This window comes from Protopterus annectens, chromosome 17.part0 (genome assembly GCF_019279795.1).
Source record: "Protopterus annectens isolate FY-2018-M chromosome 17.part0, PAN1.0, whole genome shotgun sequence".
In the NCBI taxonomy this organism is placed as follows: domain Eukaryota; kingdom Metazoa; phylum Chordata; order Ceratodontiformes; family Protopteridae; genus Protopterus; species Protopterus annectens.
Window position 1 is genome coordinate 685,487,777 of NC_056751.1, and position 27,383 is coordinate 685,515,159.

Sequence of the window (27,383 nt, forward strand, 5' to 3'; positions counted from 1 at the left end):
TAGGCTAACGATCACAAGGGCCTTTTTAATGCTAGCCATGCATCCCAAATCTCTGACACGTTATGATACACATAAGTGTTAAGCACTAATGTATAGCTGAGAGAGAAGAGTAGAGTAAAAGGAAAAAAAAAAAACAGGCTAAAGGCCAACTCACGGTAACACAAAACTGTAAACAGAAAACACCCAGGAGGAGCTTAGAACAGACTGATGATGGGTTGCTGATGTGCGGCAAATGGGATCTAAGGTATTGGGGGGGGGGGGGTGAGGCATTATGTGTAAGGTAGAACAGCTCCAGTTTGGAAGCTTTAGCTTGCAAACAGCCACGTCAGTTCCAAGGACAGAACCACAACCCACAGGTTTGATGAAGACTGAACAGACATCAGATCATCCTCAGTTGCAAAACACTGTAATTTCTAACATTTATGATTTAAGACCATCTAAATCTCCTAATTACACACATTACTCTTTTAGAATTGGGGCACAAACCAATATATGCAAAGTTTTTGTTCCTAATGACTTATACTCTAAAACTGAAGATGTATTAATTATTTCCTGTCCATTGACTTGACCACATCACAATTACTTTTAATCTCATATTCACGTCTAATAACTTAATATGTAAAAATCTTCCTGCATATATAATAAAAAATAAGGGTTTTAAAGCCTGGTTTATTAATGAAATTGAAACATTTTTTATAATTCAACAATAATGGAAAAGTTACCGATATTATTCTTTGGGATTCTCTGAAAGCATATTTGAATTGTAAAATTAAAAACTGGTATGTATGTAAAAGAAGAGAATGGGATAGAGAACTGAAACAATTACAAACTATGATATTTTAAAGTAAAAAATTAAACCAAATGATCAAACTAACAATTTAGAATTAGAAACCTTAAATCAAATATATATAGATATTCTTAATCATAAGATCTCTATATAACTTGAAAAAATAAAATTTGCAATCTTATTCAGTAAGTCCTAAAAGCCTACACAGAACAGCCATTAGATCGAAAAAAATGAATACATTAAATCATATTAAGGAGATTTCACATAAATATAGAAGTAAAAATGAAATAGTTACTAATCTAGCAAATATATATTAGAATGTTAAAGAAATCATTACGAGCAAATAAATAATAATAATAATAATCTGATAAACATTAATAGTCTTGTGAACATCCTAAAAGAAAACTTTACTTATAAGTTAACTAAAGAACAAAGAAATATTATCGATAAACCTTTTTCACTTAAGGAAATCAAAGATTAAATCAAAAATCTTAAAATGAATAAACCTCCAAGTTTAGACATACTAATTCCTGAACTTTACAAATTATTACCAGAAAAGATATAAAATATTTTATTAAAAGCATTTAATGATATTAAATACATGTCAAGTGCACCTCTATCTTAGAGAGTTTTCATTTATTTCACCAATACTAAAACAAGGTTCTATATTATATCCTCGAATGCTTAAAAAAAGCGAACGCTGATTGATCGAACTTATTTTCGCGAAACTGCAAAATATCGAAGCAGCAGAAACTCAAATTTTTTCCTAGGGAAAGAATTTGGTAGTCTGTTTCTGTTGCTTCGGTATTTTCAGTGTTATGGTGGAAAGTTACCGGTAGGATTTAGTTAAGTGTGCGATTGTGTGGATATGAGTGCTAGGGTGAGTTAGGGTTAGGGCTTGGGTTAGGTGTGTGTACGATTGAGTGGGCATGAGAGTTAGGGTGGATTTAAGTGAGTTAGGGAACGGGTGAGGTGAGTGTGCGATAGTGATGGACCTTAGGGTTAGGGTTTGGGTTAAGTGGGTAGTTAGTTGTGTGTGCATAGTTTAGTGTAGGGTTAGATATCAGATTTTAGGTGTATGTGTGTGGATTTCTGTTTGTTTGGTGTGCTTGTGTTGCGTGTGTGTTTTGGATCAGCGATTTTTTTCCCTGGGAAAAAAATCGCTGATCTGACAGTTCGAGATTGTAAGCTTTCAGTTAAGTTGGGTCGATCAATCAGCATTCGCTTTTTTAAGCGTTCGATATAATATAGACCCTAAAACAAGATAAAGACCCTAAATTTTGTTCTTCTCATCATCCTATTTTAAATATAGATTATAAAATGTTTATGTCAATACTGACAAAACGAGTAAATAATATTTTGGCTGAAATTATTAACAGTGATCAAACAGGCTTTATATCAAACAGGAGAGCATATAATTACATTATTAGACTCAAAAGCTTGATAGATTTTGCTGACAAAAGAATAAGAGAGAACTTTCAATTGCAAGTTTAGATTTAGATAAAGCATTTGATTCTGTAAATTGGAATTATTTGTTTAAAGTTCTTGAACAATATAATTTCTCTGCAGAGTTTATTAATCTAATCAAGATGTTATATAATGATGTGTCTGCATTTATTAAAATAGATTCATTCCAGTCTAAACCATTTAGTATTTTAAAGGGTACAAAACTAGGCTGTCCACTTTCTCCACTGTTATTCTCACTATGTACTGAACCATTTGCAAATCATGTTAGATCTAATAAAAATATAAACGTTTTTTCAACAGGCAAGGATTACTCTTCTAAAATACAATTAGTTGTGGGCAATATATTATTAACTACTTGTAATACGGATTCATCATTACAGCATATAATTAAATGTATGGAATGCTTTCAAGATATTTCTTGACTGAAATTCAATCATAACAAAACTAATGCATTGTTAATCAATACAAATCTAAATTGAGATCTAAAAAAGTATAGTAATTTTAATTGGGATACAATTCACATGAAGCATTTGGGAGTTAACTATAACCTCAAAGTAGTAAAGAACTAACACAGCAAATTGCACAGATACAACTAATAAGATTTCACAACTAATTTCAAATCAGAATAAACTATTTTTGAATATGGAAGATATGAATATTCTAAAAATAATATTACCAAAAATGTTCCTTTATATTCAATCTTTAATCTTATGTCCTAATAAAAGTTTTCTTAAAAAATAAATTCTATGTTACTTAAATTGTTATGGTTTATTTATGGTTTACTAATAAACCTAGGATTTCATTAGAATATTATATAAAAAGCTGGGAAGATGGTGGTATTAGCTTCCCCAATTTTGACCTGTATATAAAAGCAGCTAATATTCAAATTATACCTCAATGATTAAATAATTCATGTAATTCAAAATGGAAATCAATCCAAGAAAAAATACTACTATAATAAATCAGTGGTTGATCCGCATGTGCAAATTATATACAATAAATTTTACTGGATATTACAAGATTACTGTTTGAATAGTGGAAATGACTGTTTCTCCATCCTTTTAATCATATTTTATCAACATTTAAGACATATCTAAATAATAATTATAAAATAAAAAAAATAGTTGTCTTACTATTTCCCATAGCATTCATCACCGATTGTTTAATAACTCATAATGGAAGAAAAATTCTAGATTTTAAAGAAAGTAGTTCAATATTTTGGCATCAGTTCATAAATGCTAATAAAACAAATTCAGCAGAATATTTATTAGCCAGATCTAATTTAAAACAGAATAATTGGTTAAGTCTGCAAAGCTGTAGAGTTTTTGTAAATGATAAATTAAAAGAGTCTTTAAACTCACTTATAATGAATGTCTCAACAACATTAGAATTTCTATTTAACATCAATAGTAATATAAATAAAAATAAGTTATAGCTATCAAAATATATAAGATAAGAATGGATTTGTTCCTTTGTAGAAATGAAATTTTGGGATTACTCTACAAGAATTAATAATGAGTTTTCTGACAAAAATAAAACATTACTACCTAAAATCTATAAACAAAACATAGTCACTGTACTGGACGTTATTTACATGGAAATATTTCCATAGATCCTTTACAACTACTCATACAGCTGCAATAATAAGTAAAATAGCACATGCTTATTGTTGGAGATGTGGACATAATTTTGAAACAGATTGGCTACATATGATGCTGGAATATAAAATATATCTCAGTTTTGGAAGGAATTCAAAATTTTTTTGCAAGGGTTGTGGTCAGATAAATGTAGAACAACAAATTCATTAATACTGTTTAATGCTCCAGTTCCAGAAGTTATTCCAAGAACACAAGTGTCTCTTTTATGGTTAGTTTTAGCAATTGCAAGGAAGGTTATTACTTTAAATTGGAAATGTAAAAATATTATATTATTCTATGAATTTATAAATCTACCAAAAGGGGTATGCAAAAAAGAACTGTTAACCATTAAGATGAGAACACCTAATACCAAACATCAATATATATCAAGGAAAAACTTGAGTGATTTACTCCAGTAACGATATTTTTATTATTTTTTTAAAAAAAACTTTGATATGGACAATTGCAAATAGTTTATACCTGTTATGTTATAATAATATGTTTGCTCTGATATATGGTGATTGTTGTTAAACATCTGAATAAAAAAAAAAATCAGAAAAAAATAATCCATTATTGAAAAAATTGAACACAATGACCCCCCCCCCTTTGCATGTATTTGTCTAAACACACTGTACATCTCAAAAAGACTCAAGAAAATTTTATCTAAAAAGATCATTGGCCTGAAGCCTCAACTCTGAAAACAAGTTGAATCCCTATTCCTATCTTACAGACTGCACCATGATGAATTATGTTTGACATTTAGGGCCATTAAGGACCCAGCCCCTCAATGATCTTTTACACTTTCACAAAAACATCCATATTAAGGATTTCAATCTTCACCAACAAAGAAACAGGACACAATGGCATGGTAGATTAAACTTCCAACAAATCCTCCATATCTGAAATAAACTACCTAATCATATTAAACACAGTGAAACCCCTGCCACCCTTAAAGTGAACTTTGATAACTGGATGCATTACCAAAGATGTTCCCAGGCCTATCTTTAGTTGCCTCCCTGAAGACAGGAATTGCCATATGAGAGTGGTTGCTGACAAAGCTTTAATGGTCCTTGGCCTGATCTGCCTTATAGTTTTTACAGTTGTATATGTAAAAAAAAATGATAACAGTAGTTGTTTGAATGGTCACTGCTGCAGTAGCCTTAACTATATGGGGTTATATCCTGCTAAGGATACAATGGTAGGCCAGCTCCCAACATTTTGTGACCTATCAGGTGCTCTGGAATCACTATTTAACAGCAGCCTCCAAACAGACTTCATGCCTCAGAAATGGAGAAAAGCACCACCACCTCTCAGCACAAAGTCGGGCCATCTACAGCCCATGGAAACTACAGACCCATAAGTCTCACTAGTCTCATATGCAAATCCATGGAAAGAATTATCATGGAAATGATCAATAATGGCATAGAATGCTTTCAGACACTGGACCCTACCCAGTACGATTTTGATAAGTGTGGGTCATGTTACTTTTATCTCTGAGACATTTCAATTATAGTTTTCTTGCACATTATAAACATACAGTGTAGCAATGCAAATACAAACATTTGGATGAATTCAAAACAAGAGCTTCTGACATGAAATTGTTAATAGTTTACATGCTACCTACAGTAACATTAATTTTATTTATTTTATTTATTTATTTTACATTTGGTGACCGGGATAGTCTGACTGGATACATGTCCATTTTCAGCGGAGGCCCGGGGAGAAAAGCTCCAAGGGTAAGCAGATACAGCATTACATAATACCAGCATTACATATTACAAACGGACTATTTACAGAGATTACATAAGTAAGCAAGTTAAACAAGTTCCACAGGTTACAGTTAATCCTGAGCACAAGTCAGGATTAAATTAAATTACACAGTAAACTGGTTAACAGATTTTTACACATTCTAGAGAGAGTTAGCCAGGCTTGATACACTGACATAGCCAGTTAAGTGAAATTGTTTGAGTCTAGTTTTAAATTGACCTAAGGTGGAAAGTAAGGTAATATCAGCTGGAAGTGAGTTCCAGGATCTACTTAGAGTTTGCAAAGAGAGAATCACCGGCTGTGTTATTAATTTTGCTAGTCTGAATTAGTAGTTTGTTAGAGGATCGAAGCGGTCTAGGACTGTTATAGGGGGTGATAATATTTTTAAGTGCAGGAGTATTGTCTGGATTATAGAGGATTTTATAGGCCATAATCAGTTGGTTATACTGGATTAGGCTGGGTAGTTCAAGCCAACCAAGCTGATTTAGATTGATGCAATGATGTGTCCTAAAAGGCAGCCCAGTGGCAAACCTGGCAATGTGGTTGTAGCAAATTGAGAGTTTGTTAAGGACAGTCTTGTTCAAATTCGAGAGTAGAGGGGATGCATACAGAAGGGTTGAAAGAAGGTGAGAGCGAGCTATGGCAATTTTAGCTGGAGGGGTTAGGAAGGCTTTTATTCTGTAAAGTGACCCTAGTTTTTTATTGATGGTTTTGATAGTTTGGTTAACATGTAGGTCAAATTTGAGATTATTGTCTATGATGACACCTAATAGTTTTGTAGATGGGTCAGGGAAGATTATTGTGCCATCATTTGATTTTATGGTAAAGGTGAAAGCGGTAGACCTACGTGTTGGTGAAAATAACAGCATTTTAGTTTTTTTGGGATTTAGGATCAGACGATGTTCAGAAAGCCAGTTTTCTATTGTATTAAAGGTGGTCTGGGTAGCTGACCATAACTTTACCTGGAGATGTGGATGAGCAAATCAGAGTAGAGACATCAGCATATTGGATACAGCTGACTTTTGGGATGACAGTATAAAGGTCGTTAATAAAGATGGAGAAAGTACAGTTTTGTACCTACCATAAATGTAGATGTCCGATAGGTATGCATCTGCAGTCATAACATATGGGTTGTCCTGCCTCAGGCAGCCCTTCGGTCGGCCGGATTCCAAAGTCTGGGTATGGCCTCGGCTGATGTCGCACTTTCCCCGATGTCAGAGCGTCTGGGGTATAAAAGCATCAGCCAACGCCATTTTCCTCAGTGTTTCTTGCCCCAGATGCCAGGTGCCCTCTAGGAAGGCCAAATTTGGAGGAATGCAATAAATTCCAAACATTTTCCAAAATATATACATATATATATATATATATATATATATATATATATATATATATATATACAAACAAATACACCATAATAGATCCCCCAGCTAGCTAATGGAGGGGTAAGCACCCTAGGAATACCACAGAGGGAAGGAGGGAGGGTAAACCTGACTGCAGATGCATACCTATCGGACATCTACATTTATGGTAGGTACAAAACTGTACTATGTCCTTCAAGGATGCATCTGCAGTCATAACATATGGGTAGAATACCATAGCCAATCTGGGGGAGGAGGTACTAAGAAAAGGATGGTGTAGTTAAGATACCCTGCAGGACTGCTGTAGCAAAACCTGCTCTGGATCTGGAGTATAAAGGTAAATTGTAATGTTTGGCAAATGTATGCACAGAGCTCCATGTAGCAGCTTCTAAAATGTCCTTGGTAGCCACCTCTCTTAGGAAGGTTGTAGTGGTGGCTGTGGCCCTCGTGGAATGAGGCCTAATGTTTGCAGGAACAGTCTTTCCATGAAAGGAGTAACAAAATCGAATGCAATTTCCTATCCACTTTGAAATTGTCTGTTTGGAAATTGCTTTTCCTTGTACCCCAGCAGCATATGCTACAAGGAGTTGGTCAGTCTTTCTATAACTTTTAGTTCTGTCCAAGTAATAGCGTAGTTGTCTGTGTATATCCAGAGTGTGTAGAAGTTTTTCCCCTTTATTTTGTGGATTTGGGAAGAATGTAGGCAAGTGAATAGCTTGGTTCAAGGATACCCTAGATACCACCTTTGGCATAAAAGTAGGATTGGTTCTCAATGAAACTCTGTCCTGATGGAAGGTAAGAAATGGCTGTACTGCCATTAAAGCTTGTAACTCAGATAATCTTCTTGCTGAAGTTATGGCCAGAAGGAATGCAGTTTTCCAGGACAGAAACTGTAGATCTGCCAATGCTGCTGGTTCAAAGGGAGGAAGTGTTAGTTTCTCCAGCACAAAGTTGAGATCCCAAGTAGGTAAAGGTGGTTTCCTTGGAGGATTGATGTTTTTGATTCCTCTCAGAAATTGCCTGAGGAGAGGATGCGAGAAGATAGGTGGATCAACATTGTATTCTGCTGAAATTGCTGAGGCATGAATCTTAATGGAAGACTAGGACAGGCCATTGTGGAACAATTCTGCTAAGTATTCCAGAATATGTGCCATGCTCGCCACTGTCACATCTAAGCCTTGTGTTGTGTTCCAAATGAGAAATCTTTTCCATTTTGCTGAGTATGTCTTCCTTGTGGAAGGCCGGCGAGCTTCCATAATAATGTCCTTTACTCTCTGTGATAAGTTATTTTGAGGGGGGTTTATGGAATTTTCCAGGCAGTTAGCTGCAATGTTTTCAAGTTGGGATGCATGATCTTGAAATTGTTCTGCGTCAGAAGAAGTGGCCATAGGGGGAGAGGCCACGGTTTCGTCTGTGACATGCTCCTCAATAGTGGGTACCAGTGCTGCCTTGGCCAGTCTGGAGCTATCAGAATCACTCTTGGCTGTTCTGCCCTGATCTTCAGTAAAACCTTGGACATTAATGGGAGAGGTGGGAAGGCACAGACTTTTAGAGCTTTCCAGCTGAAAGAGAGAGAGTCCACCCTCCATGCTTGTGGGTGGTATGTCCTTGAGCAGAATGTCTTCAGTTGATGATTGTGGGGCGAGGCGAACAGATCTATCTCCGGCTTTCCCCATGCTTATGTTATGAGTAGAAAGATGTCTGGGTGCAGCATCCATTCGTGTGCATCCATGGTAGTTCTGTTTAAGCTGTCTGCCAGTGCATTTTCTTTCCCTGGCACGAACTGGGACTGTAGTTGGATATTGAGTTTCAGGCATAGTTCCCATAGATTCATGGCCAGCCTGCACAGAGGGTAGGAATGCGTGCCTCCTTGCTTGTTTATGTACCACATGACTGTGGTGTTGTCTGTCATTAACAGGTGGCCTTGATGGAGGAAAGGTTTGAAGGCCTCGATTGCGTGCATCACTGCCAGCATTTCCTTTTGGTTTATGTGCATGCACAGCTGCCCTTGAGACCATAGGCCTTGGATACATTTGCCCTTCATGTGTGCTCCCCATCCTCGGTCTGAAGCGTCCGTGGTGATGGTTTGTTTTGTTTTTGGTTTGTTGAAAGGCAACCCTCTGTTGGACTGGCAGGCTTGAGCCCACCACAGAAATTCCTTTTGAAGGCATGGAATGATTGGTATCAAAGTTTCCAAACTGTGACTGTGCTGAGACCATACACTCCTTAGGTAACATTGTAATTTTCTCATATGCAGCCTGGCTTGTGGAATCAGAATTATGCAGGATGCCATGTAACCCAGGGCCTGCAGGATTTTCCTTGCAGTTAGCTGAGTTTGTCTTGTCAGATTCAAGAAGTAATCCGGAAGTTGTTTTTGTTTTTCTTCTGTGAGAAAGGCCATTTGGGTGGTTGTGTCTAGATCTGCACCCAAAAAGGTTATCCTCTGGGATGGAACAAGTCTTGATTTTTGGATGTTGACTGTGTATCCCAAGGCCTGTAATAGGTGGATGGCATAGTCCAAGTCCTTTATCAAATTTTTCTTGTTGTCCGCTTGTATAAGGCAGTCGTCCGGATATGGGTAGATTTGAATCCCCTGAAGTCTGCAGTGTGCAATTACTGATGCCAGGCATTTCGTGAATACTCTGGGTGCAGTTGATAAGCCAAAGGGCAATGCTGAGAATTGATAATGCTCTGATCCTGCAAGAAATCTGAGGTGTCTTCTGCAACTTTGCCGAATAGGGACATGCAGGTATGCCTCCTTGAGATCTAGAGTCACCAGCCAAGACTCCTTGCCCAGCATGGGAAGAAGTTGCTGTAGGGTCAGCATCTTGAATTTTGGCACAATGAGGTAAGTATTCAGTGCGGACAGGTCGAGGATAGGCCTCCATTGATTTTCTTTTCTTGGAACAAGGAATAATCTGGAGTAAAATCCTTGGCCTTGTTCTGAAAGAGGTACCTTTTCTATGGCTTTCATTTGTATTAAGTTGTTGATCTGCTTTAAAGCCTCTGCCCTCTGATTTGGTGGCAGGTTTGGCATTCCGTTTCTTCTTGGCAAAGTGTGGAAGTGGAACCTGTATCCTTTGTCTATTATTTGCAGTGTCCATGTGTCCCTTGTAATGTAATGCCAGTTTTTTGAGAATAAAGAAAGCTTTCCACCCAATGGTGCTTCCAATTGAGCCCTGGTCGGCGGAATCAAAGGAAAGTCATTGAGTCTGCCCAGGTGTAGTAGTTGTTGTTGCTGTTCCTGCACTACCTCTGGTTGGTAGGCTGCCACTGATGGCCTCTGTAGGAGCCTCTAGCTTGCCCTCTACCTCTGCGACGCCTGTTCCTGCCCCTCTGGGATCTGTCCGAGTCTGGAAAGGACCAATTCTTAGCAGGCCAGTTTCTGCTGAATCTCGGTGGTTGTACTTGCAGAAAGTCCTTAACTGTTTGCACAGATTTTGCCTTTTCTTCAAACTTCTTTAAGACCTCCTGAGCCGAGGAACCAAATAATTTTTGTTTTTCCATTGGAGCATCCAGGAGTTTAGCTTTAACATGGTCTGGTAAAGATTGTTCCTTCAACCAGGCATGCCTACGAATAACTGCCCCAGTCATAGTTGACCTACATGAAGCTTCCAGTGCATCATAACCACACTGCAAAAAATGATTACTAACCTGCTGTGAGTTATGTACCAGATCCTGAAGGGATTTACGGTCAAGGGGTTCAGAAGAGGAAAGCTTCTTATGCAATTCATCTAACAAATACTCTTGGTACTGTATCATATGAAATTAACAATTTAATGCCCTCATGGAAAGAGTTGCAGAAGTATATACCTTCTTTCCCCATCTCTCTAAAGCTCTAGACTCCCTTTCAGAAGGTAGAGGATTTTTGGCAGTGGCAGCTGCAACCCCTTTTGGGCCCTGAGAAATAGTATCTGGGTCTGCAGAATGGGCCTTGTACAGATGTAGATGAGAATCCGGGACCCTGTAGTATCTATCAGGTTTGGCAGGAGCCGGAGGGAGAGAATCAGGGGCTGTACTAACATCATTGTACACATCATCAATAACATTCAAAACAGGAGGTATAGCTAAGGGCCTTTGCTGAGGTAAATGTAAAAAGGTCCTTAATCTCTTTCTAGAATCAGAAAATTCCTGACCCTGCCATTGAAAATGTTCTCTCAGAGTGCAGTGTCTCACCAAAGGAAAACTCTTCAGGAGGGGAGGCCGAAGGGATAGATTCTTCAGCATCAGAATCCTCATAGGCCGAATAAGCCTCCTCCTGGTGATCTGACAACACAGATCCATCCCTAGACTCATCTGAAGAGTGCTGGTCAGAGGGCTCAATCCTGGGCCTTTTGTCTGGTGGTGGTTGAGAACCCCTGTCCGGGTGAGGCTGAGAACCTCTAATTAAAGAGATAAGATCCTCTGCAAGGCTGAGGATCTGAGAACTAGATGAAGGTCTCGGAGAGGTAGTCTTGGGAGGCAAAGCTTTAGCAAGTTTAGCAGCTTTAGCCCTGGAAAAAGCCTTAATGGACATGGAAGCAGGGGGTCTGGCTGCACCACGTGCAGGAGTAGACTTGTCCAAAGGAATGGTGTCAGACATTTTCTGGACACTGGTTTCAGTAGGTAGCTCAGTAGCCGACTCAGCCGGGGCCTCCAGGGCCACGGTGGTCGGTTGAGTGGATTCGGTTAAAGGAAGTACCGAGGACTCGGTGTCGGCCGAAACAGAGACACTCGCGGTAGGCCTAACCGTGGTTTCAGCCGAAACCGCGGGCCGCGAATGTCGGTCCTTGTCCTTCCGTTTTTTCGCCAAATGTGAAGTCGGAGTCTCCGACGGCATCTTATATGCAAAATTAGCCCCAAAGAATTCCTCTGCAAACTCCGACCGACGTCTAAGAGTTCGTCGGTTGAAGGAAGCACAGGCTGAACAGGCCAAGACGTCGTGGTCTGGGCCTAAGCAAGGGAGGCAGTAAGAGTGGAAATCCTTATGAGGTATTTGTTTCCCACAAGTTAAACTATTATTTACTTTATCTGACATCGGCTGAGGCAAGAAAGAGTCCCCAACGGGGTACTTAGCTTTTTCGAAGTCTTCGTAGCTGAATCACAGGAGCTGACCGACCGGCACTTGCGAACTGCTTCTGCTTTGGGCACCACGCGGCAAGAAAGACTGAGGAAAATTGCGTCGGCTGATGCTTTTATACCCCAGACGCTCTGACGTCAGGGAAAGTGCGACATCAGCCGAGGCCAGACCCAGACTTTGGAATCCGGCCGACTGAAGGGCTGCCTGAGGCAGGACAACCCATATGTTATGACTGCAGATGCATCCTTGAAGGACATCAGCAAAGGTCCTAGTATAGAGCCTTGTGGTACTCCGAGGGTGTTAGGTAGAAAGTTAGAGAGTTTGTTCTGCCAGAGGACAGCCTGCTGTCGACCATTCAGGTAGGACTGAAACCATTGGAGGGCTCCAGTATCTAGACAGAATGTTTGCAGGGTGTGGATTAAAAGTTGGTGATCAACCATATCGAATGCCTTGGAAAGATCCAAAAAGAGGGCTGAGGATATATAATTATTGTTGCAATTATGGTTTATGGTGTTAGTAAAGGCTAGGAGGGCTGAAGTAGTGCTGTGATGAGGACGGAAGCCATGCTGAGTGTCTGCCATAAGGGGATTTTGGATTAGGTGGTGCATGAGTTGTCTATGAATACATTTTTCCATAATCTTTGCAAGTGGAGAGAGTATAGCTATTGGCCTATAATTGGAGAATTCAGTACAGCTGCCTCCTTTGTGAAGTGGGATTACATAGGATATTTTCCAGATGGTGGGAATTTTATGAAGCCTGCCACCAAATTAGAAAGTCAGTAGTTAAAATAAGGATAAACAGCATCTAGCCATTAAAAATACAAACACATTTTAAAGTTCCACTGTCTCCAACAGCAAGTAAAATCAAAAGTTTATGATGAAAGCCTGAACCTGGCATTTCTACAGGTACAGCTGATCTCTACTACTTCCATTAACCAGGTGCCCAGAGCAAACTACATCACCACAAAAATATAACATTTTTGATTCCCTACCTTAGTACTCCTGTTGAACTGTGCTCCACTTTCTTCCTGCAGAATGTCAAATGGAATGTAGATATCAAGGTGATACAGCTCAGGTCGGGCCCATAACACAATTCGATCTTCTCCCAAATCCAGAAGTAGGGACCGCACTGATGTCTAGTGTTTGACATAGAAATAAATATAATGAACATGTAACAAACTACCAACATATATTATGGCAAGAAAAATAAATGAAAATATAAACAATGTAAGAAAATGGGAACTGGTTTCAGTTTCTTTGGAACAAAGAAATAAAATCTGCCACATTAGCATATGCTCAAGCAAGGTAGGGTGCAAGCTTTCTTGAAGAGAGTACATTTCGAAATTAATGATAATGGTGTCTACTTTCTGTCATCTTATAACCTTGACCACAAAATCTTGAACATCCATTTCTTCTTGGTCGAATATGGCTTCTCTCCTCTCACAGTCCGAGATGAGTCTAAAAAAGCAGGACCTCTTACCTCCTGTTCAAAACAATAGCAAATGATCTGCTTCCTTCCTGAACATGTTACCTTAAACATGAGGTGTTACACAAGAAGTCAGCATGAATGAAATAAAGGTGGAACATTTATGAAGTCAAAGCTAAGGTATGAAACTCCACCAATTCAGGCCACAAGTTATACTGTCTTACAGAGCACTAAAGCAAATGAATCAATGTTGCTTTATTTATTAAAATGAAAAACGAAGTTTAACTAAAAATATTAGAAACCAAAGAATTACACCAACAACTCAGATTAATGGCTCATTAGTCAGACCAAATGAAAACACTACTATTGTTAAAAAAATAATAAATACTAGTGAGCCGACACAAGGCCAGGTTAAAATGTTGAACTTTTATTCGTAAGTGCTTTCGCAACACAAGGTTGCTTCTTCAGACCTGGTCTGAAGAAGCAACCTTATGTTGTGAAAGCGCTTACCGAATAAAAGTTCAATATTTTAACCTGGCTGTTGTGTCGGCTCGCTAGTATTTATTGTTTTTTAACAACAGCAGTATAACTAAAGAAACTACTTTAAGATACTAATGTTCAATCAATAAATTAGCTTTTTAATATAAAGACAGTACTTAGTTTCCTATTAAAAATAAGCATTATTACTGGATTTATATTAGGCTAAAAATGGTTGAATGAAAGGCAGTGAATGAAAATTTCAGGCACTTGAGTTACAGTGCATTTTTCAAGAAGAGAATGTTCTCGAGTTCTGACAGTAACTGTTGGTAGGTTTTATGGTAGTGGAAAAGCTGTTGGCAGACTATCCTGTAACCTTTATTTGAAGGAGACAGTATATTTTTAATCGATCAATGATATAATCCCTGGTTAGAATATTATTATAATCCCTGGTTAGAGTATTATTTAGCACTTTCTCAAACAAGTTGCAAGCAAGGTATAGGGTAAACATAATTAAACATTTCGTGCATGACATGGGCACAAGCAACACTCTCTAATTGCAGAAACAACACAACACATTTGCAGGTCTTTCACCATGTCTTATTCATTTTACTCACAGCAACAGGCTTAAACTGGTGGAAAGCGGATTCTTCATCATCAAAAAGACGACAGAATCACTTAACTTTCACACACAATATCAAAGTGCTGATGTTGTACTGGTAAGGCAGGAGTTATCTAATACAAACACTAACATTTCTTCAACTTTATTCCAGTAGAAGGAAAAACGTAAAGATTTCTTGCCCAAATGCTGAACAAAAAAGACAAAGGCTTAGCAACCGATATTTATAAACAGTATACACTTATTTCTGCTTCCCACAGCTGTAAACTGTTTTGTGAATGTTTTACTTAGAAGAAATCATAGCTACTACTACATCATCTGTCCAGCCATATGAACTGGGCTTAACTTTCAGAAAAAATCCATAATCATAAGCCAAACTACACAGATATCATCTTGAACAAATGGACAAGTAAAAAGAAACCCAGTAAAAACAGGATTAGAAAGTATCAAATGTTACAAGCAATGACTACAAGGAAACATTCTGGAAAAATGATCTGAGCATGTCATACTGACACTGAGCAGGTAAGTTCTCAAGCGTTAGTCACAATCAGCTTTTCAGATAATGTAAGAAAAGTTAAATGTGTCTAGCTGGGATAGTACATAAAACAACAGCAAAAGAAATTAACCTTATTGTGGGAGGATGCCTAGATTAGGGTTACCACCTGTCCCACTTTGCGAGGGAGAGTCCCTCTTTGGGCAGCTGTGTCCTGCAAAAAAAACTGAAAAAACAGCAAATGTCCTGAGATTTTACGACAAAATTATTTCCCATATTTTATGTAATAGTTGCATAAAACAGTTATTCTGCATCTGAAACACCTAAATGTTATAAGAAACAGAATAAGCAACTAAACTGCTACAAGAATAAGCTTTTATTTATGCAAAAAAGTGAAGTTCTGTCCTTTATACTGGTTGTGGCTATGTTTCGACCTGCAAAATCTGACGCTTGTACTAACAATGTCCCACTCAGGGTTGCCAGATTTCCAGCCTCCCCAGGTAGGGACAAAAAAAAAAGAAGGTCTCTCACGGCAAGTGAAGACCAAAAAAAAAAAAAAAAAAAAAAACACAGTTCCACATTAAAGAACTGAGCTCGCTCAGTAGCTCTGCACTAAACACAGAGCTTCTCGTGTTTAATGCATTGCAGTTCCGCATTCAACACAAGTAGCTCCATGTTTAGCGATTTTTGATTGGCCCGTATACTGGCATATGGGCCAATCAAAAATCGCTAAACACAGAGCTTCTCGTGTTTAATGTGGAACACAAGAAGCTCCGTGTTTAGCAATGTTTGATTGGCCCATATGCCAGGTATACGGGACAATCGAAAAAAAAAAAAAAAACAAAGCGGAGGCTGGCCGGGATTTAAACCGGCAGGGCGGGACTCAGGATCAGGCTGCTGATCTCGGGACAGTCCCGCCCAAATAGGGACGTCTGGCAACCCTAGTACCAGTATTGGCAGGGCCAGTCCGGGGCAATTAGTATCATCTTTGGTTTCTCTTGTCTGACCTTTAGGAAGACCTTGAGAAGAAGAGGCAGAGGAGGAACGGCGTGAACTGATAGGTTTTTCCAACTGAAGGATAGGGCGTCCACTTTCCATGCTTGTCTGTGATAAGTCCTTGTGCAGAATCTTTTCAACTGGTAATTTTGAGGAGAGGCAAACAGATCTATGTCTGGGCTCCCCCATTTCTTTGTTATCATGCTGAAGACTTGTGGATCTAGTTTCCACTCGTGAGGATCCATAAGGTTTCTGCTTAAGTCTTCTGCCAGAGTATTTTGTTTTCCTGGCAGGAATTAAGCTTGAAGATGTATTTGGTAAGTCAAAGCTATGTCCCACAGTGCCATGGCTAATCTGCAAAGGGAATATGAGTGCGTGCCCCCTTGCTTGTTTGTGTACCACATGACCGTGGTGTTGTCCGTCTTCATCAGTAGTTGTCCTGGATGAAGTAAGTCCTTAAAGGCTGTCAGGGCATTTTGAACAGCTAGCATCTCTTTCTAGTTGATATGTAGATACATTTGTTTTGGGGTCCATATGCCCTGAATGCATCTTCCTGCCATGTGGGCCCCCCCATGCATAATCTGATGCGGCTGTTGTTAAGGTTTGGCTGGCAGGGGGTAGAGTGAAGGCCCGTCCCATGTTTTGGTGACATGCCTTTGCCCACCACATAAACATCTGTTGTAGGCAGGGAATGAGGGGAATCATTGTTTCCAGACTGTGACAATGTTGACTCCATAAACTTCTTAGGTACCACTGAAGTTTCCTCATATGCAGTCTTGCATATGGAATCAGTAGGATGCAGGATGCCATGAAGCCCAAAGACTGCAGAATTTGTCTTGCAGATAACTGGGTTTTTGTTGCCATCAGTTTGAAGTAGTCAGTTGCCTTTGCTTGTCTGGTGTGAGGAAAGACATCTGGGCAGTTGTAATCAAGCTTGCACCCAGGAATGTTATCTTTTGAGAGCGTACCAGTTGTGATTTATTTTCGTTTAATGTGTACCCTTGGCATGTTAGAAGCCTTTTCACAAACGCCAGGTGTTGAAGAAGAATGTCCTTGTTCTCTGCTTGAATGAGACAGTCGTCCAAGTAAGGATATATTTGTATACGTCTTTGTCTGCAAAATGCAATCACTGGTGCCAGGCACTTTGTAAAGACCCTGGGTGCAGTAGATAAGTCAAAGGGCACTGCAGAGAATTGGTAATGCATTAAGCCAGCCTTGAATCTGAGAAATCTTCTGCACGAGTGCCTTATTGGGACATGCATGTATGCCTCTTTTAGATCTAATGTCACCAGCCAAGCATTCTTGCCCAGCATGGGCAGAAGCTGCTGCAAAGTCAGCATTTTGAATTTTGGAATGTCCAGGTATGTGTTCAAAATTGATAAATCCAGTATTGGCCGCCAGGCCTTGTCCTTTCTGGGTACCAAGAACAGTCTTGAGTAAAAACCTTGTCCTTTTTCCTGTTTTGGTACTGGTTGAATGGCCCCCATATCCATGAGGGATGTAACCTGTTTCTGTGCCTCTGCCCATTGATTTTTTGGCAGATCTGGCCAGCCGTTTGCCATTGGCAGAGTATGGAAATGGAAACTGTATCCCTGAGATACTACGTTTAGCACCCACTTGTCCTGGGTTGTTAACTGCCAATTTTGAGCAAAAAGTGCTAATTTTCCCCCTAGGGGTGCTGCCAAAAGATGCTTGGTGAAGGCAGATGGAAGTCATTGAGACTGTTTTCTGTAGGTATGCGCTTTATCTCCTCCAGCTTTGGAGGTGGAAGCACCCCATTGCTTTGACCTGTATAAATCTTGCGCATGGTATCTGGGACCCTTAGGGCATCTAGATTTGCCCCTTTGAGCTCTGTCTGACACAGGAAAGGACCAATTTTTTGTTGGCCAGTGTCTACTGAATCTTGGTGGCTGCACTTGTAAGAAGTCAGTTTGCATAGACTTAGCTTTGTCTTCCATTTTCTTTAAAACCTCTTCTGTCTTAATACCAAACAGAGTATCATGCTGTAAAGGTGCATCTAGTAATTTAGCTTTAACATGATCAGGCAAATTTTGTTCCTTTAACCAGGTATGCCTTCTAATCACAGATCCAGTAACTGCGGCCCTGCAAGTCGCCTCTAAGGAATCAAAACCACATTGCAAAGTATGCTTTCCAACTTGTTCAGCTGCATGCAATAATTCCTGCAATTCTTTATTTTCTGCACATTCAGAAATCAACATCATTTTCTGTTTTAGCAATCCCATAAAATGTTGTTGATGCTGAAGCATATGAAACTGGCAGTTTAAGGCCCTAACTGCCAAGGCTGCAGATGTATAAACCTTTTTTCCCCATTTATCCAGTGCCCTTGAATCTCTGTCAGAGGGGGGGGGGGGATTTTTTGCTGTTTAGGCTTTAACTCCCTTTGGACCCTGTGAAATAGTTTCAGGATCAGCAGCAGGGTTTCTAAATAAAAATTTGTGCGAGTCAGGGACCCTGTAATATCTGTCAGGCTTGCTGGGAGCCGGAGGTAAGGAATCGGGGGTCAAACTTGACTCCGAAAACACATCATCCACAATGTCTAAAACAGGGGGTATGGCTAAAGGCCTGTGCTGAGGGAGAAGAAGGAAATCCCTGAGCCTCTCTTTTGATTCTGGGAAATCTTGACTCTCACAGTGAAAATGCTCCCTCAGGAGGTGAAGCAGATGGGATAGACTCCTCTGCATCAGAATCCTCATAGGGAGGTATAGATAATTCCTGATCAGAAGAAGAATCAGAAGAAATAGAAACCTGACTTGAAGATTCATAATCAGTGTCTTGCCTAGACCTCTTATCTGGAGGGGGATGGAACCCCTGATCAAGGTAATGAAGTCTTCACCCATTTTGATAATCTATTTTCTAGGCATAGAGGCCTGTGCACGTGACTCGTGCGTTATTTTTTTAGTTTTAGAAGTTGCTTTTGTCTTTGGTTTTGCAGCTGTCGTCGGCTTGATATAAAAATGTTGAGGCCTGAATACACCCTCAGAAGCCGGTACCTGCTCAGCGGCTCCGGACCCATCCGAGGGAGATACATCCGTGGGTCCAATACTTTGAGTATCTCGCGGCATGGCCAACTCCACATGGGTGTTGGTAGGGGCCTGCGACTCGAAAGTAGCGGGTATCAGGGGCTGCGAAAACGCCTTACTGAGTACTGGCGAATGGCTTAGGAGAAGCTTCGTCGTCGGTTTTGGACCTCGACTGTCTCTCTCTGTCCCTTTCTTTGCGTTTTTTATGTACTCCGGTAGTAGATTGCTATCCGATGACATTTCTGGGTAGTTAAATCTGTTTTCAAAATACTTTGAGGCAAAAATATACCGATGCTTAATAGTGCGTTGGTTAAATCTAGCACAAAACCGACAGCCAGGCACATTGTGATCAGGGCCTAGGCAAGGAATAGAGTATAAATGGAAATCCTTATGAGGTATTTGCCTCCCACAAGTAATACAATTATTAACTTTTTCTGACATCAGAATGGAGAAAGAAAAAAGTTTCCCCAATGGGGTACTTAGCTTTAGTGAAGACTTCGGTTCTGAAACTCAAACTCGAATATTTCAAGAGTCGGCTGACCGGCACTTGCGAAATGCTTCTGCTTCGTGCACCGCGCGGCAAGAAAGACTGAAGAAAATGGCCTCGGCTGCTTGTTTTATACCCCTGACATCATGGAAGAGGAGACAGCAACCGACGCAGGACCCAAGACTTTGGAAATCAGGCCGACTGTGGGCAACCTGCCAGCAGATTACCCAAATGTAATGACTGCAACAGTGAAACTCGAAGAACATCCTCTGTGAGAATGAGCTGCAAGAACTGACATACTGGAAAGGAAACAAATGCTTTATATAACCTGCCCAGGGATGAATACAGATTGCTTTCTACCTTTAAACAGAACAAGTTTACTTGTATTATGAAATTTGGCAAGGAAGTGGGGGTTGTGCTTATGGAACATCAGGACTATGTCACTATGTCAGGAAAACAGAAATGTTAATGGAAACTTCTAGGTAACAATCTGTGCCACTTAATGAAGTAAATATTGCATACAGGCACACTGGCACATTGTTATGATCTGTTGGAAAATTTTATTTTACCCAAGTTGTTTAAATTCTTACATGTTGACCATCCTGTTATTCTAGGGATTTTTGGTATCCCCAAGGTCCTTATTTGCTTTGTGGACCCACCACAGAGACCTAGAGTTACTTCTGGAAAATCAAAAACTGAGATGTATGCTAAGTACAATGATTACAGGTTAAAGCAGGTTTTTTTTTATGACAAACGTCATGCTCTGAAAGAATCTTGACACTTCTTAAAAGCCACGAGTCAAATTAGATTTGAACAAGTCATTCTGCTACAATTAGCTGACCTCTTTTCTTGTATTCTACACTCTGCTGGGGTTGACTGGTTTAATGATGCCCTGAAAGAGAGGAACTGTTTCATCCACCATGATGTAAAAATGTTAACTGAATTCTTGGGTCTCATAACTGAAAACAATTGTTCGTTTTTTAAGTGTGAGTACTTTAAACAGAGAAGGTGCAACTGAGTAAAATCTTACAATAACAGTAGATGTCCTTTTCTTCACTGTTGCAGTATTCCATACACTAGGGATCCTCTGCCAAGGGTAGCCTGACATCTGGCCAGTACATCAAAGCCTTAGGATTACTAGTACATCATACATCACATGTATGCTCATCGCTTATGGTACAGGGCATAAAGGTGATATACGGATGTACCTTCTTCAGAAATAAAAAGCCCTAGGAGGAAAAATAGTCCAAGGAGAAAAGGAAAAACATGTGCATCCAGAAGGAAAAAAGCAAAAGGGGGAGAAGGGAGGGAACAAATACTGCAACAGTGAAGAGTAGGACACCTACTGTTACAGTAAGATTGTACACAACTGTACGATGTCCTTCCATATCACTGTTGAAGTATTCCTTACTCTAGGGAGAGTACAAAAACTCAATAGGAAACGTGGGAGGAGGAATGTCCTGCAAAGCCCTCAAGAAAGCCATGCAGGATAGCCCTGGCAAAACAGGCCCTAACTCTGGAAACCACATCCAACTTATAATGTTTGGTAAAAGTATGCTCATACTTTCAAGTAGCTGCCTCAAGGATGGAGTTTGTATCCAGTCTTTTGAAATAAGCACCAGAAGATGCCACAGCCATGGTAGAATGAGCCTTAACAGAAGTAGAAAGGCTTTTCCCATGAAAAGAGTAACAAAAGGAAATGGCCTTAGAGATATGGGAAGAAACTGCTTAGAAACAGCCAAACTTAGGGACCTAAGATGAAAAGAAATAAAAATTGCTCAGATTAATGAATGGCCTTAGTTTTATTGAAATAATATCAGAGTTGTCTATGCAAATCCAAGGTGTGAAGAACCTTCACATTAACAAACTGCGGAAAAGGAAAAAAGTGGGCAAATGAATAGACAGATTAAGAGACAACTCATTAACCACCTCTGGCATAAAAGAAGGATTCCATTAGAGCCACACGTTCCAGGGACCTAAATCTTGTCATCACATGAACAAAACATGCTGGAGGGATAGGTACCTGACCCAGAGACTCCCCATACTCTGGAACAGACTGCCCATACATGTCAAGCAAAGCGCCTCCTTGGCCCTCTTCAAAAGGAACCTTGACGACTGGGTGGGAGATAGGAAATTTACCCTGGGGATCACATTAGTCGCCCTGCTAGACAGGGGTTCAGGGAAGTAAATATTGTGGGAAGAAATGGCCAGGGAATTGTTATGGCTACGCTTGCACAGGCCCTAGGGCAATAGCCTAGTACCAACCTATGAACCTATGATTAGTACAAAGAGAGAACATATCCCTAAGGAAAACTAAAAAAGGAGGGGCAGGCATCAGGGCCTGAAGGTCAGACACCCTTCTAGCTGAAGTAAGGGCCAAAAGAACAGTCTTCCAAGTATGGTGCTGTAATGAAGCCAAAACTACAGGCTGAAAGGAAGCCTGAGTCAATTTTTCAAGAACACAATTAGGTTCATAGGTTCATACTAGGCTATCTGCCCTAGGGCATTTATAAGCCTAGCCAGAGTGCGTTTGGCTTTCGCCACCCATTTTAAATTAATTTTGCTATGCCCTTTTTCGAGGTTAGTATACTGTGCCTCTGTCTAACAGTGACACAGAAGTGATACCTGGGGTAAACCTACGATCTCCCATCCACTCATCAAGATTCCTCTTGAAGAGAGTCAATGAGGGACTCTGCCTAACCTGGACTGGGATTTTATTCCAGAGTGAAGGGAGCCTCTGGGTTATGAATCTGTCCCTCCAGCATGTCCTATTTATTTCAGTGCTGAGGTTCAAGTCTCTCGAGCACGTAGCTCAATGGGATTTGGATTTTCTGAGGTGCAGCATGTCCATTAATTCCGGGTTGGACATGGCTTTATACGTTAGGCACAGATTGCCTCTGAGCAGGCGGTATGCCACTGAGTAGAGATGGAGTTTCTTTAACCGGGCAGCATCTGTCTGAGACCTATGATCCTCTTGGTGAAGTACTTTTGGGGTCTGGTAAGGTACATCCCGAAAGGAGCATTGTACTCAATTATGGGCCTGATGACGGATGAGTAAAGAGGCCCAATGACCTCCCCTGATCTAGATGTGAATCCCTTCATGATTAGGTGGACTATATATAGTGAATTAGCTCAATTGTATTTATTACTGCTTGGTGTAACTCATTCTAAGCCTTTTAGTTTAAGCACTTGGGCTTCAGACCAGTTGTTTTACATTAGGAAGGTTTGTGGCCTGCACTGTGGTGGCAGGACAGGTAGCTTACATCCTTCTAAGTTGGGAACGGCTGATTGAGGGCTCAGTGTCTGTTATTCTAAAAGTATATTAGTTCTGGTTTAAGCACTTGGGCTTCAGGCCAGTTATTTTACATTAAGAAGGTTTGTGGTCTGCACTCTTGTGGGAGGAGAGGCTGGACTCTGCCCTTCTGAGCTGGAAATTTCTGGTTAAAGGCTTATAGTGCCTGCATATTTGAACTGTTTCTTACTGAAATTGGTACACCTTGTTTGCTGTAGCACAGACTAGATCCAGGCCTGCTGAATCTAGCTTTGTTTGTATGCTTGTTATTTCCCTGAAACGCTAATTCCACCTAAAACGTGGCTTTTCAGCGGTTCTGCGGATCCCTAGTGATATCTGCATTGCTTACTGTACTTATTTCCTTCTTTCACTTGAAAGAAGGTTACTGTTTGTCGTTTTTGCATTTAAGTTGCCTGTAACACATTGCATTTACGTTATCTGGCACTTGCCCACTAAAGCAATTATATAAGTCAGCACTAAAAAATTAAAAGCACTACACCCTCACAAACTCCCCTTGAGTACCTTGTTCCCCATTGGCCCTTTTTTCAATTATAAAGGAATTCCCAATACTATTCTAGCATGTCCAAAGGTCAGTTGTCAATCTCCTCTCCGGTCCAGCTGGTGAATCTGGGAATCTTGAGGCAATGTTACAACTGCCTCATGTACACAGACAACCCTCTCCTCCTCCCAACAAATTCCAACACATGTGAGAGATGCAACCATATAGCCATACTGGAGGCTAAGCTCTCTCAACTCAGTACTGGCGTAACCAGTCAGAAGGAGAAGGAAACCACACTCACTACAATTCCAGTCTCACATAGACCTACCACGACAGCAAACCAAACACAAACACACAAAAACATACTCGGAGGCTCTAAATAAAAATCTGCCTAAGCAGCAGAGACCTCCAAAGCAGACACCCAAGCAACCACTACCCCAAAACAAAACACGTACAACACATAGCTCACAAAGCCAGTGTGCCGAACAGTCACAGCCCTTAAGGCTAAACAACACACCTGATACACTTGTAAAAGCTGACTCTATCGTCAGGCACACTGACGTCCTGCTCACCAGGCTGAACAAGGAGAAGGTCACGGTGAGCTGCCTGTCGAGCGCTAGGATCCACCACATAACACAAGCACTCAGGTCACTCCAAGGCAAGTACAAATATGACTCAGTCATTGTCCATGCTGGTGAATGGCCTGAGATGTACCTCCCTGGACTACATGAAAAGAGACATAGAGGAGCTCTCTGAGCATGTAGCCCAGGCCGGTATGACCCTGACCTTGAGTAGCATCTTACCCTCACCAAGAATGATGCTACAATATGAAGACAAGATGATCAAATTTCAACAATTGGCTTAAGTATTGGTGTCATTCAAAGGGGATCCAATGCCTGTCAGCCTGGGATGACATGCTCGACAAGCCACGATGCTTCGCTAGGGACGGCTTGCACCTGTCACCCCTGGGCTTTCGGATACTGGCAAAGGCTCTTGCTACCCCCATAGTGCCTTTTTTAGGCAAGGCTCAAAAGACAAACCCACCTCCATAGGTATCACAAGGGATAAGAAACTAAGAGTAATGCTACTTAACGCCAGAAGTCTAAACCTCAAGATGCATGCACTTGAAACTCTCCTTAGCATGGAGAACATCGATATCTGTGCAGTAACAAAAACCTGGTTCAAGGCTCCCGAGAGCACGCCAGCACTACCAGGTTATACCTCATACCATGCTTTTCGGCCCCAAAACTTAGACCAAACCACAATAGGAGGGGGAGTATCAATATTCGTCAAAGATACCCACACCTCCAGGTTGGTGGCACAGCACGAAGCATCAGAGACTATCCATGTGCAACTAACAATGGGTAAAACTGCCTTCCAGTTTATAGCCGGCTACAGACCACCCTCCCAAACCCAGGAACCCCACTTGGCCTTCCTGAGAACACTGGAAAATAAGAAGGTCTCTCCAAACACCATTATACTGGGCGACTTCAACTACCCAAACATAGACTGGGAGCATTACTCTAGCTCCAACACCCTATCCCAAAGGTTCCTAAAATTTATAAACTCAAATGCTATGGAACAACTTGTTACCACTCTCACAAGAGGGGAAAACACACCGGACCTGATCACCACCAACATGGGGACTCTATGCTTCAGACCAGAAGTATATCCCTCATTGGTAAGATCAGACCATAAACTAATCTCACTGGATATTCACATCCCGACTCCACCCCCTGTCCTGAAAACCACAGTGAAAAACTTCTCTAATGCAAAGGAGGTGGAATCCTTCAAAGCCCCTGGGCCTGTGGAAAATACGGCCCAGACCGCAGAATACTTTATAAATGCATTCTATGAACACCTTCAGGAATGCATGGATCACGCAATCCCAAATAAAACCAAGTCCCAATCCTCCAAAGGCCATAAACAAACTATACAATAGAAGGAGGAAGCTACTACATGATAGAGCAAAATCCCAAAAAGGGAAGGCATCTCTGATCAGTATTAGCAAAAAACTACGGGCACTCATAAAATCGTCTAAGGCCAGCTTTGAGAGAAAAATTGCACAGGACACTAAGGATAATCATAAGGCTTTCTTTAGTTATGTTAGGAACCTGGATGGGAATTCCCAGATATGCTCAGAATTAGTCCAAAATGACAAAAAATACATCGAACCTACAGACATTGCCAACATCCTAGCTGACAGGTTCAGCGCAAACTTCTCCCCCCCCTCCCCACCAAAAGGGCAAATATCTATCCCAGCAGAGTGCTGCCCCCCCTGACATCTCAGATGCTCAGGTAAGAGCTACCCTCTCCAAAGCAAAAAACACAGCATCAATGGGACCAGACTGTGTCCCGGGCTGCATCCTACATGAACTCCAAGAAGAGCTAAAGCCAAACATAAAACTACTGTTCAGTCTCAGCCTTACTACAGGATATGTACACAAAGAGTGGCGTACAGCAACAGTGGTCCCTCTCCACAAAGGTGGTGCCTCAACAGATCCTGGAAACTATCGCCCCATAAGCCTGACTAGCTTTGTCTGCAAAGCTATGGAAAGGATCATCATGGACCTTATAAATAAAGATATTGGGGACCTACAGACACTGGATCCTACCCAGTTTGGCTTTGTTAAGGGCATATCCTGCCTCTTAAACCTGGTTGATTTCTTTGAAACAGTCACTAAGGCCATTGACAAGGGGAAGGTGGTCCACACAGCCTACCTGGACCTCGCAAAAGCCCCACTCGGGCATTATAGATAAGCTCACCAGCTTAAATATAAACCCCTATGTCACAAGATGGGTTGCAAACTGGCTCAAGGACAGAACCCACATGGTTAGAATTGCTGGAGCCATGTCAGACTGCAAACCAGTTACAAGTGGCGTCCCACAAGGCTCAGTCCTGAGACCTCTCTTGTTCGGTATATATTTCTCGGAGGTACAGACCAACATGGAAGGACTGTGGCTGACCAAGTTTGCAGATGACTGCAAACTGGGTGCCATAATCGACACTCCAGCCGACACAAGCGTCCTCCAAAAGGGCCTCATAGAAACAGACAACTGGTGCCAGAGCCACGGCCTCAAGCTAAATGCCAAAAAGTGTATAGTCATCCCCTTTGGCAAAAACAAAGTGCCCACAAATTACCACATAGGTGGTAATCCATTAAGTACAGAAGAAGTAATTAGGGACCTGGGGACCCAAGTTGATAGCAATCTCTCATTTGACAACCACGTGGCCAAAGGGGTTAGAAAAACATTTTATATAGCCCACCTAATCATGAAGGGATTCACATCTAGATGGTCATCGTGCCTCTTTACTCATCCCTCATCGGGCCCATAATTGAGTACAATGCCCCTTTTGGGATGTAACTTACCAGACACCTGCAGCAACTGGAAAGACCCAAAAAGTACCTCACCAAGAGGATCAAAGGGCTCAAACAGATGCATATGCCGCCCGGTTAAAGAAACTCCAGCACTACTCAGTGGCATACCGCCTGCTCAGAGGCGATCTGTGCCTGACGTATAAAGCCATGTCCAACCAGGAATTAATGGACATGCTGCACCTCAGAAAATCCAAATCTCATCGGGCTATGCGATCGAGAGACTTGAACCTCAGCACTGAAATGAATAGGACATGCTGGAGGGACAGATTCATAACCCAGAGGCTCCCTTCACTCTGGAATAAAATCCCAGTCCAGGTTAGGCAGAGTCCATCAGTGACTCTCTTCAAGAGGAATCTTGATGAGTGGATGGGAGATCGTAGGTTTACCCCGGGTATCACTTCTGTGTCACTGTTAGACAGAGGCACAGTATACTAACCTTGAAAAAGGGCATAACAAAATTATTTTAAAATGGGTGGCGAAAGCCAAACACACTCTGGCTAGGCTTATAAATGCCCTAGGGCAGATAGCCTAGTATGAAACTATAAACCTACAGTAAACCACAGAGTTCAAATCACAGAAAACATTGAAATTGACACTGA

The 27,383-nt window shown here is 40.9% G+C and overlaps 1 protein-coding gene across 1 annotated transcript in view; it reads right to left on the reverse strand.

Annotated features, from left to right (window-relative positions):
* The window catches only part of PIH1D1 (PIH1 domain containing 1), a 414,679-nt gene that overhangs the window by 59,899 nt on the left and 327,397 nt on the right, over positions 1–27,383 (reverse strand). Inside the window, exon 9 of the mRNA XM_044059683.1 lies at positions 13,067–13,210. Within this exon, the coding sequence (XP_043915618.1) occupies positions 13,067–13,210 (144 nt within the window). The remainder of the gene's footprint in view (positions 1–13,066; positions 13,211–27,383) is intronic.